Below are 15,114 nucleotides of genomic sequence, written 5' to 3'. Positions count from 1 at the left end.
GATGTACAAATTGCTAAAAGTCCTTGGGTTGAAATAAGTTACTGCAAATGCACAGTAGCTGATTTTGAAACCACAACATCTCTACAATTTATTATTATTTTTACAAAATACCCAAAGTGATCAGACCATATTGTAGGTTACTGGCTTGCCAAAGGTTATGTTTTTAAATCAAAACCATTTCTGAGTTACAGAAGTGCCAAAAACAATCTTGAACCAGTATTTTTTTTTAAACCAACCCCCATCCAACAAAACAGTTGTATAACTTAAACCAGAAACAAGAGTTTGTGTTGGAAAGTGTTTAAAAACCAACCCACCAAATCATGCTTGAGCAGAAGCCTTGTATGGCAAAGATTTAGCTTAGGGTAATTTAGTGCCAAGATATAGGCCCTCTATGGGTTTATAATGGAAATACTGACACAACCTCAACTATAGTGATGCAAATGTGCCCTAAAACACTGTATTTGTTTTTATTAATAAAAGTGGTAGTGTTTACATTTGCAAGTATCTTACACTTCAGCATCATGATGAATACTGAATAGAATGAGTAAAGTTTTGGCTGTTAAGGTCAGAAGTTTCCAAACAGATGAATGAGACAGAAGTGAAAGTCCTCAATCATGAAAACAAGAAGTTCAAATAAATAAATAAAACAAAACTAGGAAAATATGGGTAAGCATTAGGTTGGAATGGTTCAATTAACTGCAAATTATGGCCACTAAATTAGAGACAGAAGAAAACACAGTTACTTATTAAATAGCAAGCATTAAAGCTTTATGTTTTTGTATTAAAAAAAAAAAGAAAGCTGTTAAAAATAAGACTTGCATTTACCAGGCCACCAAACTGCATGGACTAATAAAGAGACTAACAAAGGCAATACTGAGACATTAAGACACACACACACTCCATACTTGTGCAACTCAACCATATTCAATACATTGCCTTTTTCCTCACTTAAAAAAAAAAAAAAAGCATCCCCCAAACATTTCTGTTCATATAAAGCTTTATAGAAAGGTTTCTTAAAATGTTACTGCCTTGTATAGCTCATTGTTATTATGTATCCTTCTCATTATCAGAGGAAGAAGCTGAACTTATTTTATTCATTTTTTTTAATGGAGGTGCTTTGTTTCTCTCAGATGAGAGATTACATTCCTTCCACCACTACAGGTTTTCCCCATTTATAAACTTGGTGTTTACACGAACTCCCCCCTAGGCTTAAAAAGATAAGGGTTGGCACTAAATTAAAGATTTTGGCTCCTGTAACTAAAATTAAGGCTCATAATGCATTTAATTTCCACTATTTGTGTCCCATTTTTACCTATTGAAAACATCAGCCCTTAACCTACAGGCACTGGATACATTCTTAAATCGTAGAGGGCTATTTTGGGTCACGTTCTCCTACCATTCTATGAAGTTCAGAGGGCAACTTTTCAAACCTGTGAACAGGAAAGACAGTTTTTTTTAAACTGAGTAGCAACCGCAGCTATAATTTTTAGACAATTTAATGTCTTCTGAAAAATCACCAGTAATTTTGAATCAAGAGAGATTGGGACATTAACTTCATCAAATCCTTGCTCTTTACATATGTGAAAATGGACTAGGAGATTAATTTTAATTTAAAAGTTTAGCCACAAAAGCAATGAAAACTTCACAATTCTGAACAGTTGCAGTTCTTAGTATTAAAAAGGCATCTGATACCTGAAGCAAATCTAGCTGCACAGACATCACTGACCACACCCTAACTTTAATTTAAACTGGACCTCTTCCCAAAACAGAAACTTAACACAGTATCTTGAGTGGAGGGAAGCTAGTGTGAAAGGCAAAGAGGCAAGTATTTTTTTTTTCCTTGTAAAGTCACTGCATTAAGATCCAGATCAGTTTAGGGGTGTAAATGGAGGGGGAAACAGGGGTGTTTGAGTAATATAGGCTAACACTGTTCTAGATGTGTTATTACAGCTGTAATTTCTGACTCTGTACAAATTGTACATGTAGGTTTAGACACATGAAAAAGTAACACACTCACAGAGACATAAAACACCTAGGTATAAAATATAAAGCAGTGTAGTAGTTACTAAAATTACATGCTCTCTTATTGCTACAGTGATTTTTGCTCTTTTTCTTTTTACTGTACCACATGTTGTTCTAAGCATATAATTTGCATAAATTATTCAAGTTTAAGAAAAATCCACACATCTTCACTTTAAGCTACTTATATAGTTAATATAAAACAAAAAGGTTCTAAAGTATCTCTTTATTAAAAGAGAAATAAAAATGTCATTTGAAACTGGAATTCAGTGGCCAAATCCAAGGGCAGTGCACACCTTGTCATTCTGGTAGTATTATGCCCACGCAGTATAAGTGGAGGTTGGTGGGGTATTTGGCCCAGTCTAGAGATGGTCACCAGACCTGCATGATGCCCTACGTGTCTGTTATTGTTCTGTTTGTCTTTAGCAAAAAGGACTATGAATGACCAAAGACTAACATTTATAATTTGTAGCAAAATTTGGTTTATGTAGAAACAAGCCATGTTTTGCATTTGGATAGAGATTTAAATGAATTAAAGCTAAAAATTAAAAAGCATGATGCTGCAACATCTGGTCACTTGTTGAAGACCTCACTTTTAAAGTGGTTAAGTTTGCACAATTTGTACTTTTTTTTACTTTTTTTCTTTTTTTCTTTTTTTTTTTTACTAAACAGTATTTTTCCTTCTTTTATAAACCAGAAAAACTAAACTACAGATAAATTTTCCCTACCTTGAGCTAGTGCTGCAGATAGGGTTGACAAAGCTGTACAGCGCAATCAAACATACTTACATCTTAGCTCATTGTACAGGTACAGCCATAATCAAGGCACAAAGATCTTCTACAAGTTATTTTTTTCAATAAAGTTGTACAAAATAATACATTTTACAGTCTGTACAAGAATAATAATCCAGCAGTAAAATAAAAAATGAGGGGAGGGAAGAAGAAGAAGAAGGGAAAGACTGTGAGGACTACAGTCCAGATAATGATTTTTATAGCAGACGGGATCATCAGTGGACAAACTGAAAACAGTGTGTGGTTAACTCTTTCTGCAATCACAGGCTATACGCAGTTCAATTCATAAATGTCCATGGTTGTCTTAAGACCACCAAGACTGGATTTAAAAATACCCTTCTGAAAGGTAGCAGTTGGTTTTTGCACTGTCTAGGTCTGTTGTAGAATTGTCAGTATTTCCGTTCAAAGCCACATTACAGTCAGAGAACCAAACTCAAGTGTCTGTCTTCAAACTTGGTCTGTGACTTGGCACCTTCTTTTGTCTGATGCAGTGAATGATACAAAGTGGAGATCACGGGTTATATGATTATGCCCACAACAGTGCTAAATTACCTAAAGTTTTCTCTCCCCAATTTTTGTTTATGTTTTAAATTTTTATCCCCAATTCTTTCAGGTGCTCCACATTCAGGGCTTTTAATTAATTAGTTTTTATTTCTTTTTTTCTTTTTTTTGTTAATAACAGTGTTAGGGAATCCTCATGGAAACGGCCTTTAAGTGTTAGGGGCCATCTCAAACTGTCCGAGGGGTACAGAAGCAAGCTTAGAAGTGCTGCTATTGTCCAGCAAGGAGAAAAAGTTGAGGGGTGCAAATCAATGGGAGATTCAAACAGTTCTCTTCCACCCTATGTGGGCAAGGGTGKTTTTTTTTCTTTTTTAATAAGGAATAAGGAGTCCAAAACACAGAAAAAAAGTGCTCTCCATCACAACAACTCGTATTGGCGAAGGTGCATGCGCTGAATAATGTCCCGACAGTCATTGAAAACTCTCCGGATGTTCTCTGTATCCACTGCACATGTGAAGTGAGGATAGCAATAGTGCCTTCCATCTCCACTTGCTGTGCTGATTCTCTGTTAAAAGTAATAGAGAGATACTGTGTTAAAATAAAACTGACTGGGGGGGAACAACCAACATTCTCAAACCTCAGATGAATGATGATTAAGATACATATGTGTGAGTTGTGTTTTCAAAGGGGGTAACTAAGTGCCAAAAATGCCCATGACCTCTCACAGTCTCTCACCTAAATCATTAAATTTAAAAGGAACAGAATTATGTGGTGAGAAGGTCACTGAGTACTGGGGAATTTCAGAGTTGAAAGAGAATCACGGAAATGCTATTATTTATATGTAGTTTTGGGGAATTTAGCCACACAACTGGTAGTCAATTTATCCATATAGAAAGTGGGACTTTGCTTCATTATACAAGCTTTTTAAGCCTGCTTTATACTTAACACAATGCCTCCCTCAAAATTTTATTTTGTTCCAATTTAAACCAGTCCCCACTTTGATTGTCACACTATTACAATTGTAATAATATTTAAAACAACTTATGTCTATTGTAGCTTCAGCTGACCAGTAATGGGAAAGACAGTATGAACAGAATTTTAATATTTTGCAGATGACGCATCTTTTGATTAATCTTTAAATTATCTTTAGAACTGATGTATGGAATAAAATCTGGCCCCATTAATAACAGTGGTATTTCACTCACTATTCCCTGTTTGAGGTTTATCAATTCTCACCGGTTCTTTTGTTACATAATGCATGTACTTTGTCAACAAACAAATACAGAATAGCTAACAAACAGCTGCAAAGCTTTTAAACCTAACTTAGTGTTTTATGCAGTGCAGACATTAAATGTAAGCAGCCTAAGAAGTAACAGCAGTTTTGATATATTAGAAGGTGCCTAAGGTTATGTTTGAGAAAACTCACATATGAAATACTGAAGGAAAGGGAATACTTACAAGAAACTCATCTCTAATAAAATACTTGGCCCTTGTAACTCTGGGATCCTCACCAGGCTCTGGTGTTGCTGATTAATAATAAAATGAATATCTCATTAAAACAGATGTTTCATGGTGATAGCTCTTAAAAATCGTAACTTGTTCTGTTTTCTGCTCACATGTGATAGAAACATACTTTGCAACACTGATTAGGAGATGCAGCAAACCATAACATATTATTTAAACCAGCAAGATTTCAGGAGAACAAAAGAGTATTACAATGTCCATAATACCAGACCTTTGGCAGATTAGAAAAATGACTACAAATATGGCTATCTACAGGGGAGACCAGAGGACATTTTTACGACTACCGGATCTCACACTGCAATTACTTGGGAACAGTACTAGTGAGGTTAAAGATAAACTATCAGGATAAATGGATATATTTATTATATTTACTACTGAGCCATTCATTTATAACTGTATGTATGTATTTGCACAGTTCTGTGAGGCAGACACTTCATTACAGACTTCCTATTTAAAAAAAGGATCACTTCATTGACTTGTTGCAACCACCTGCAACATATAGCAACAGAACCGACCTTGAATCTCACGTCTCAAAGATCACTGCTGCATCCCTGCAGTAGTATGGTATGAGCTGTATGTGGTCTACCAGCATAGTAGTAGGATCTTGGCATGATGAAATTATTAATATATTCAATGTATAAAAGACAGAATTTTCTCATTAATACATAATATTTAACGTTACAGTTTTGCTGAAAGGCACTTAAAATTATTTCTGCTCAGAGTTTTCRAATCTTAGCTGAAATTACCAAAAAACATTACAAATGTGATTAACAAGGAAACGATAAATTTGCTGATAAAACTTACAAACAAACAAACAAACAAAAAAACACCTTACCATCATCTGGTGTAGTGTAGCGAGCAAATTCTGGAAAGTAGTCTTCAATTTTAGATTTCCCTGCCAAAACCTTCTCTGCTAGCAAATCTTGTTTATTCAGGAAAAGAATTACTGAAATGGTCCGTAGCCACCTATAGAAAATTGAAGCCAAACACTGTGAGAAGACATAGTGAGGATTAAATAGTAAAAAGAAACATAATCCAGTACTGGAAACAGCATATTCATATGACACACTGTGACAAATTTGAACAGTTCCTTTCCTACTTGAATCCAGTGGCATAATTCAGAGCATACACACCCTGAATTTTGTTTGCGTGTTTCTAATCTGAGGAATGAAATTTACTCACTTTCTACTGTTTATCCAAATACATCAAATAGGTGAGCTTACCCACTTTTTTATTTACCACTATATCACTGCCTTAATTACCTCATCCCTGATATGGCAATTACTAATTTGTAACTTTCCAGAATTTTCTTCAGTCAGACGAATTTATTATGTGTTAATGTAACAGGTAGGCAATTGTGAACAAAGATTATTTTTGACCGTGCTGTGAGAAGCAAATAAAAAAGGCTACTCTGTAACAAGGCTTTACTRTAATGTAAGATAGGATTACTAATTTAGATATGAACAACGAAACTTCAATTCACAGACCTGTTGTTCCAGATACTCTTGAAGAGGTTTAGTGCTTCTTGAAGCCGATTGGTCTGATTATCCTCTCTTATGACCATGTTGTAGCTACTGCTGGCCACCACAAATATGATAGCAGTCACATCTAAAGCAAGAAATACCCATCAGTTGGTACCAGATTTCAGAAGAAATATCCAAGAATCCCAGAGTTCAACAAAAAGCTGCCAAACTTTCAGCTTCATTGGGAGAAGAGTATGGAATGCTATTGCTTACTGTTTTCTAAGCACCAGAAATAAGGAAAKTGAAGAAATCATTAAAGATAGAGAAGAAGCAGGCCAGAGAACAGGAGCTGATAAAATGGAAGTAGCTACAGAAGGGAAAGGAATAGAAGGCAGAGAGAGAAACTGAAGGAAAGAAACAGAAAAAATATAAAAAAAATTTAGAAGCATAAAGTAGTTTAGAAAGCAACTCCGGGGGAATCAAGAAAGGACATAGCGGTCTATGGTGGGGGTCTCCAGGACAATGGCACTTTTGATCCRTGTTAATAGTAATAATAAAAATAGTAAATCACTGTGGATTCATGTTTAATTGCCCTATTCCTCCTAGTGCGTGCTATACTGCTCAGAGGCCCCCATCTTTCCAGGGAGATATTCACAGGATCACAGCCTCCAGGATGCTGTAATTCTGTGTGGCTCTGCTGCTCCAGACCCCTCATACTGACTTCCAAACTCATCTGCCTCAGACATCAACAGCGGAGAAATGAGTCAGATCACGAGGTAACAGGAAGAGGAGGGAGCAGAGTGAAAAATCAAATAAATCTGTTAGTAGTAGTGTATAAGAAAATATTGCAGAGCAGTTCCACATATATCTGAAGTGTTCAGATGATGCTCTATGACAGCAACTGCAGCAAAATAAGATAGAATTCAATGTGTTCTATATTTTCTATAGAATCTCATTATAAATTGTCTACAAAAGATAGAATTTTGCATAATTTCATATGTATTTTGGACCTCCCCAAAATAAAAAAAGATAAAAATATGTTCATCAGCTCTACCTTTATGAAAACTTGTGTGGAGAAAGATTTCATGCACCACCTTGCAGAGTTACAGAGTAAAATATACAGCTCTAGGGAAGGTACATGCAACATTTCAGGATACAAACAAAACTACCTAGTTTAAATCACATGGGGAGTTTATACTAGTTTATACTAGTTATACTAGTTATACTATACTAGTTTATACTAGTTATACTGTAATTATATATATTATATATGCACAAATACATGTATATCTTCACCTGGAAGAAAGAACATAACTTGGAAATTAACACTCGCATAGTTGGCAAATAACACACAAACACAGACACAAACAAAAAAAATCTAATTAAATGAAGGGAGGGAAGCTTAAGCAGATAGACAAACTATGTTAATTTATCAAACTTGATTTCCTTTCCACCTACATTCTCCCTAAGGATGTTCTGTGCAGTTACAGTTTACATGACAAGAAAGATTCCAGCTGGAATGACTGTTCAGAGAATCCCTCAAGCTACATGGAAGAGGAACCCGCTCTTACATGGTAGGAGATTTAAGAATGGGCATTAAAATTTTGCAGAGGACTCTGCAGAAACAAACATAAATTYTAATCTTACCATTAAAACACTGGATCCATTTTCGGCGTTCATCTCGTTGCCCTCCAACATCAAACATACTAAGAACAAAAATCACAAATCTGAATCAGAGTGCATTTTGTGCCCCCCCCCCTTTTTTTTTACAAATGCAAACAGAACATATCAGAAGTTTTAGGACTTCTGTGTTCTAGAAGCTAAAAAGATAAAAGAGTAAGAAATTCTGGTGCATGCATGTTATATAGTCACTTTTGCCTTTACAAATTAGGAAGACATTGAAAAAAGATCCTGCAACAAGCCATTTACTGAAACAGATACCACAACTCTAAAGTCAACAAGATGAGAGTAGAATTCAGCAATATTTAGTCAGGTCAAGAAATCTTTCTAAACTGGGACACTAGAGAGATCACGCATTCTCCGTTACTCTGATATGTACAAGGTTTTGGTCAAATATTTCACTATACAAACTAGCAATGAATCAAATACTCAGAAAACGCATTAGCAAAACCAGATGAAAAATAATTTGTTCTTTGCCATTTAAATTAAAAGCATAAAAAATACAGGCCAATTTGCATTTTTTTAGAGCAAGCCTACTAAATTCAAAACTCAGAAAATACTTGCRTTCTACTAAATATCAATTTAAGAAATACAAAAGTAGTCTCAAGGATTACAGGGTAGTCTTTCCTCCAGCTTGCTGAATTTATTCTGTCCAGGTATTTTTCTGCATTATACATACATACATACGTATGTGTGCGTGTTTGTTTAAGAAAAGAAGGATACTTACTGAAAATTTACTTTGTCCACCTGAAACTTGGTTTCAAAAATTCCTGATGTCAAAACTCTGCATCTGAGAAGATCCTAAGCAAAAAAGAAAAGTCACTGATTCAACACAGGTACTTGGGAATTCTTCATATATCCAGCAACAGAAAGAAAAACCTTTTACCCAGTGCTGACAGARTATGCTGTACTGCAAAAACAGGGAGTATAGCATCATGAAGCTGCATTTAAGGTTCTGATCTTGAAAATGTGTGCACAAATATAAGCGTGCTCCACTTAAAAGCACAATTATTTTCATAAGCAGGTTGTTAAGAGCCAAGCTTGAAAGAGAAGGGACCATCTACAGGCCACTTATGCAGAAATTCAGAGTGGCTCAGGATGACCATGGGAGATCAGACAGTGCAGCCACAGATTTCACTGGGACTGTGGGGCACAACTGGATCTTTAAACAACCACCAACCACTTCCCAACCCCAGAAGACACATCTCTCCCCAGCTGTTCAGTGCTTGGCTATTAAAAGAAGCGGCTGGATCGCAGAATTTTCCTTTTTTTCCTTGAAAAAACTGGGAGCTCAACCATTTAAATCTTGTAAGAAATGGGCTTTTCAAAGGTTAAGTTTGAAATTTCCTGTAGAAAGAAAAATTATCATCAGATCTTCAGAGCTGCAAGCAATTGAAATGGCTACCAATTTGTTACAAAATCCTATCAAAACCCAACTGTATTGGCTTTTATTTCCCGGGTGCTGTAAAGCAGTGACAGCCATATAGAATGCCTACCTGGTAATTAATATAGAAGAACCTAATTTGTACAGGCTTCCCATTCCAAGTATAACCTACTACAAAATACCTCTCTGAATTCAACTAAAGATTTTATAATTTAGGACTTAAAGTTTTGGTGTTGCTCACAAATGGATCTAAATAGCAGCTAAACTGTAATATTTGCAGCACAGAGATAAGACCATGTAAGTGGAGTAGGCTGTAAAAAAATTTGTATACACAATAAAAGCACTGTTCTTATTACATAGGTACCAAACTGGTTAGTCAAAGTCAAACCACACAAAATCCAAAGGTTATACAACACTGTTAAATCATTAAACAAAATGGCTACATTTTAACATCAGTTTTCTGATAGTAAATTATTGTCGTCTGGCTATTTTAATCCTCTTATATTGAAATACAGATAAAACATTGTTCTAATGCAATCCACTTGTTTGAAATAGTTTTAAAATTCAAATGCCCCAATAAGCAGAAATAAATTTGGAAAACTCGATTCTCTGCAGCTCTGCATCTCTAGAAATCAATACAAGTATGATGATAAAGAAAAGTGCTCACCCACCTCAAGAAAAAAAAAAAGAAGGAAAACAATTCAATTATTACACTCATCATTTTTTAGGACAAACATATAACATCCCGGAGGACGATACACATGGGCCTCAGTTTTGCAATGTGCCTGTGTGGAGCTTGAACGCAGTCAATGGTCCTAAACATGCTCCTAAGTAATTACAAGTTAAACTCCTGACAGCCCTAGCATCTAATATAAAACTGGGACACTGACTTTAGAGTTTCACATTTGCAGCTTAATTCCTCCCAATTTCAAATACAATAAYCTATATTTATATTTTTTTGCTTCTTGAAAATAGAATGATTTCAGTGATACGAAAAAGATTCATTTATAAGAAATTCAGATATTAAAAGGATGAATGTTTAATTTATTCTCAAATGACTTCACCAAAAGGATGCAAACTGTTCTCATTAATATTGCCTGTGAAAATTTTGGGGAAGTTAATTTTTTGGGGTTATTTATTCTACAGAAGTATGCTACATGCTTAACTGCATTATTTATGAGCAGAAAGTTAGGAATACACGTGTGATTTTGGATTAGCAATTTGGATTTAAAGAAAATTCTCAGATTATCTGTAACAAAATGAAGACTACATTTCCTACTACTATTTTGATATGAAATAAAATCTTCTGACAAGGTCATCTTTAAAAYATCCCTCTTCTGTTAAACCTTGTGGAGTCGCTTAACTGTCAGATGAAATTTGCAGAGTTCCACAAGGGTAAGAATATGCACGATGCTTTGCTTTCTGCAAATGAGGGTTAGATAACACTCAGGAAGAATTAAAATTCAGATCACTATCATCTGCATTCAGAAAAGCCTATTTTTATGTATGTTATTTAGTAACTTGAGAAGCTGTTCTTCCCTGAAGGTAAACAGAATCTTGCAAAATGCGCTTGCCCTTTTCACTGTAGATCAAAGATGGACATTTCTACTCCTTGAGCCRTAATTCTGGAGTCTGCAATCCACCCACAAGGCCAGATCTGCRTGTTTTGAACACACAGTATTAAGCTACGGCTAACAGTGAATACACTGATCCTGACTGGAAAATGAGTGTCATTTGTGAAGAAAGTTTAAGTTAGTCTTAATGACAATTGCCTTTAATGACAAGGTTCGCCATTCTTGAGAAGAATCTATCCTGCAGAAAAAGATGCATTGACAGACTGGTACCTGGCGAAGTATACTGCTATTTATTTTGCTAGTCCTTTTATTTATCAGCAAGCATACATGAAAAGGGATGCACAGTTATTTTTAATTGTGAATAACGCATCTTCCTGCCTTTGTAGAAATCTGGCTTACAGTGGGAGCCAGTGGAGCTCAGAAAATACCAACAAACTTTGCATCAAAGGAAATGAATGACAGTTATTCAGCAAGATGGACAAAACTTTAGAAATTACTCATTCAAATTAATATTTGATTTGTCCTGTTGCAGAAATATGACATAAGTCTTAAATCTGGACAGATTTTAATTTCACAGTACATTGTCGCTTGGGTTGAGATCATGCTTATACAAGTAAAAGTTAATTTTTACTGGAATACTAAATATGTACAGTACATGATAATACCTGCACTAGCACCACAAATGGCAATTGGAAAACTAAGACAGACGGTGCAGATAAGTTGTGTAATTTCTTAATGAAGCTTTACTTACCTGGTCAGACGGTGTATACTCATTTTGTTTGACTATGTCAATCTTGTCTAGAAAACTGGGGAGAGGAAAGAAAAAGCAACTTTTTCATTTTCAAATTAGAAAAACTATCTAAGGTTTTATTAAGTGTCAAGTTTAGTTTAGGAACTGACAAGTTCCCAGACAGCAGTTGGGAAATCGTAATACATTCAGCTTCACAAAATGCTAAATACACTTAAGTTATTTAACATACGTACTCTAGTATTTAAAACATGCATTCCTGGCGCTTCCTAGCACCGTCCAGCAGAGGGCCAAATTCACAGTTTTATCTATCAAGCCTGCTAATCTCATTACAACACCCCCCCATCCCGTTAACAGACATACAAGTAATTGAACTTGGATAATATTTTCATATAAATTGTAGAATATAATCTGCTACAGCTAGCAGTAAAACAATGACTCAAATTGCCTACATGTTAATTTTCCTGAAAGTAAGATGAATATTTTCTTAAACTTGTCTTCGCTACAGTTCTTTTAATAGAGGAAATCCATGCACCAACTTCACTGCAAGTTTAGTTAAGTGAGAAGGAATACTGATTTATCTGTCAATTTTTGATACCAGTTTTTCAGTTCACTTTCTGGAGGAGCAGCAGTAGTGGATCAARTAAGTTAAAAAGGATTTATTTTACTCAAATTGATTAGCGTAGCTAAAGATGGTACCTTRAGGTCTTTAAAAAGTTTTTAGCAATTAATTGTAACCTTCTGATTATCTTTAATTTTTAACTTGAAGAATAAAAAACCAAGGAACCTATTTGTCAACTCTGTTCTCTTATGCTGTTACAATGAAATTCAAAGTCATGGCAAAACAACAGTTCCAGAATCCAGATTTTAGGCAACGAGCCCCCCAGTCATACTGTTCCATACGGAGCAGGCAGCAGGGTTGCACAGTACTCAGACACCTTCCATTTTCATATTATTAGGAAACCTGGCAATGCTTCTGCAGTCAGCGTTACTGGTAACATTAATGATTAATCACAGTCCTAACACCAATATACTTTAAGTTTCCTTTTAAATTCCTTTGCCTGAATTCTTTTCTTCATAAAGCAGAAATCAATGAAAAGATGAATTTTCCCTTCCCATCTCTATACATGGATAAGTTTGCTTTGAAAGTACGTTAACTATGGACTTAGGCAACAATTCAGAGGGTGGGGGGTGCAGGTAGCCAACACCCAGATTTGCAATTCAAAAACCCAAATCCCATTGAAATCAAGAGGGTTTTGGCCCTCAGTTTCAGCTCCTACTTCTCAACTGACTTTCTAAAACCTCCAATGAAGAGCAGGGGAAGAAGAAAAATAATCACATATTTTTACAATGGCTTCAGAGTAAAGCAATTTTCATTAGGAAATAGATGATCATCTTGTTTCACAGACAAATGAAAAGTATTTTTTTTTTCAGTTTCAGACTTGCAGAATTTCTAATTCATTAAAATGTGTCTTAATAAACGTGCTATTAAAAACATACAACAAAGCCTAAAAATCAATTTCCATCATGAAAGGTGACATGGAGACAGAGATACAAGGACAGATATACAAAGACAAATTGATGACAAAGTTTGGACTGCAATTAGCATACTGGATCTTTTTTTATAATCTCTTCCAGGCTGTTAAGTAATACTTCATTTTTTCTTATCTGAAGGAAAAAAAAGTAAAGCTTTTTGTTCAGTACAGAGAGGATACTAAATGTGTACGACAACCATGAATTGCAGCTAGTACAAATTTTTCCACACTGTTCTAAAGTATTCTCTCTTAAAACCACAGTTTCAGAATCATGTGGCGATAACATACATTTCACAAGTTGGAGGATGCTTGAAAAATGTTCAGAACATATCATGTTTGTCAAGATTCAAAGGTGATTACTATAATGTCCCAGCCTTTCTGTACTGAATTTAGCTAAGCACAACATTTCTGCAAGGTTCCATGAGAGGTGGATTTTTGTTTTTGTTTTTTTTGTTGTGTTTTTAAACACTCCACTAATCAGCTTAATGGATTTTGGAAACTGACAATTAGAAAATAACAACAAGATATTGCTAAAACCTGGAACTGAAAGTACAAACCTCTTACTGTTGTTTATGCAGACTATTTTTAGGCCTATGATTTCCTTGAAAAACATCAGCCACATAGGAGAAGCAGTACTGTACTTGAGATGAATTCCAATAGCAACATTCATGCCAGGTAAAACAAGTTCGAATGGAATAAACATTTCTTCTTCCCCCCAAAACAAGTCCTAACATTCATCAACATCTGATACTCATAACAATACTAGTTCAAGAAGAAAGTCTGTCACTGCATGAGAGTTAAAACCTACACTGCTTCCAGTTGCATTTTAGGGAAAAGGGAGCAAAGCAAAATGTTGAATGAAGATTTCCTCCTGTGCATATCCCTCTGCATAAAATCTGCTCTAGCYACTTTAAAAAGGGCTAGAGACATATTAAAACCAGTTTTACTTTTCGCACAARCATACAGAAAAGGGTTCATTCTTTCAATTGATCCACTGCAAAATTACTTGTGTTGGAAAGGAGAAAGAATAGTAGAAACACCATCTAGTYTGATGCATCTAAAATAAGGTGCAATAGTGGGAAGAATGAGAATTCAGAAAAGATCAATACACTATGTTCAGAGACTTCTAAATCACCATCAGTCAAGACTAAAATCTTTTTAAGTACATGATTTATCAAGTTAATGAAACTAATAATCAGATGAAATCAGAATAAAGGCAATTTGAAAATAAATACAAATTCATCATCAGTAATTTTTATTTTTAGTTATGCTCTACCCAAAACATAAGTTAGGCCATTTAAGTACTACTTTGCCTGCTGAATTCACTGCTGTTATAGATTGTTCTAAGTCTACTGGAGATCTGCCCACCTATGTCAACAACGAATTTCACAGGGAGAAAGAAAAGTCACCTTGGTGAAATAATTCAAATAAAACTGCCAAACCACAAAAACAAATTTTATATTGAGAACAAGTCTTGCACCAAGTTACAAAGTCAGTTAACTTCTGTAAAATTTTCCCAGAGATTATATGAGAAAGCTATTTTCCAGAAAGCAAACCATTCATTCAGCATCACTGCCAATTCTCACTTAGGGCCAGATTCTGGACATGACTAAATAACAGGAGCAGTTATTGCTCTGCAAAATACTGTCGCTAAGTATAAGGCACTTTTGCCTGTGTTATAAAAAAGGGCACTGCTAGGATGCATGTTAAAAAAAAAAAGTTTTTAGGTCATTTGTAGTCAGCAAAACTTGAGAAGCAGCATCCCTAGCACAGCAGCAGATGTGTCCCTGGGGTATTAAAATGCAAGGTATGAATAAAAAAAAAAGATCTGAAATAAAAATCATACTTTATTTTCAGGGCCCCTTCCTCAACTCAGGGAAGGAAAAACACATGTG

General features: G+C 35.1%; 1 protein-coding gene across 1 annotated transcript in view; it reads right to left on the bottom strand.

Moving 5' to 3' along the window:
- Positions 1 to 429: 429 nt before the first annotated feature.
- The window catches only part of LOC112961020 (guanine nucleotide-binding protein G(s) subunit alpha), a 63,069-nt gene continuing 48,384 nt past the window's right edge, over positions 430 to 15,114 (bottom strand). Inside the window, exons 5-11 of the mRNA XM_026055819.1 lie at positions 11,688 to 11,742; positions 8,706 to 8,779; positions 7,946 to 8,004; positions 6,323 to 6,443; positions 5,671 to 5,801; positions 4,770 to 4,837; positions 430 to 3,876 (exon numbers count right to left, since the gene is read on the bottom strand). Coding sequence (XP_025911604.1) covers positions 3,730 to 3,876; positions 4,770 to 4,837; positions 5,671 to 5,801; positions 6,323 to 6,443; positions 7,946 to 8,004; positions 8,706 to 8,779; positions 11,688 to 11,742 — 655 coding nt within the window. The 3' untranslated portion in view covers positions 430 to 3,729. The remainder of the gene's footprint in view (positions 3,877 to 4,769; positions 4,838 to 5,670; positions 5,802 to 6,322; positions 6,444 to 7,945; positions 8,005 to 8,705; positions 8,780 to 11,687; positions 11,743 to 15,114) is intronic.

Source organism: Apteryx rowi, unplaced genomic scaffold, assembly GCF_003343035.1.
Source record: "Apteryx rowi isolate R43461 unplaced genomic scaffold, aptRow1 scaffold_0, whole genome shotgun sequence".
Taxonomy (NCBI): domain Eukaryota; kingdom Metazoa; phylum Chordata; class Aves; order Apterygiformes; family Apterygidae; genus Apteryx; species Apteryx rowi.
The sequence above is the reverse complement of the archived record's forward strand: the minus strand, read 5'-3'. Positions and strand labels throughout refer to the sequence as shown.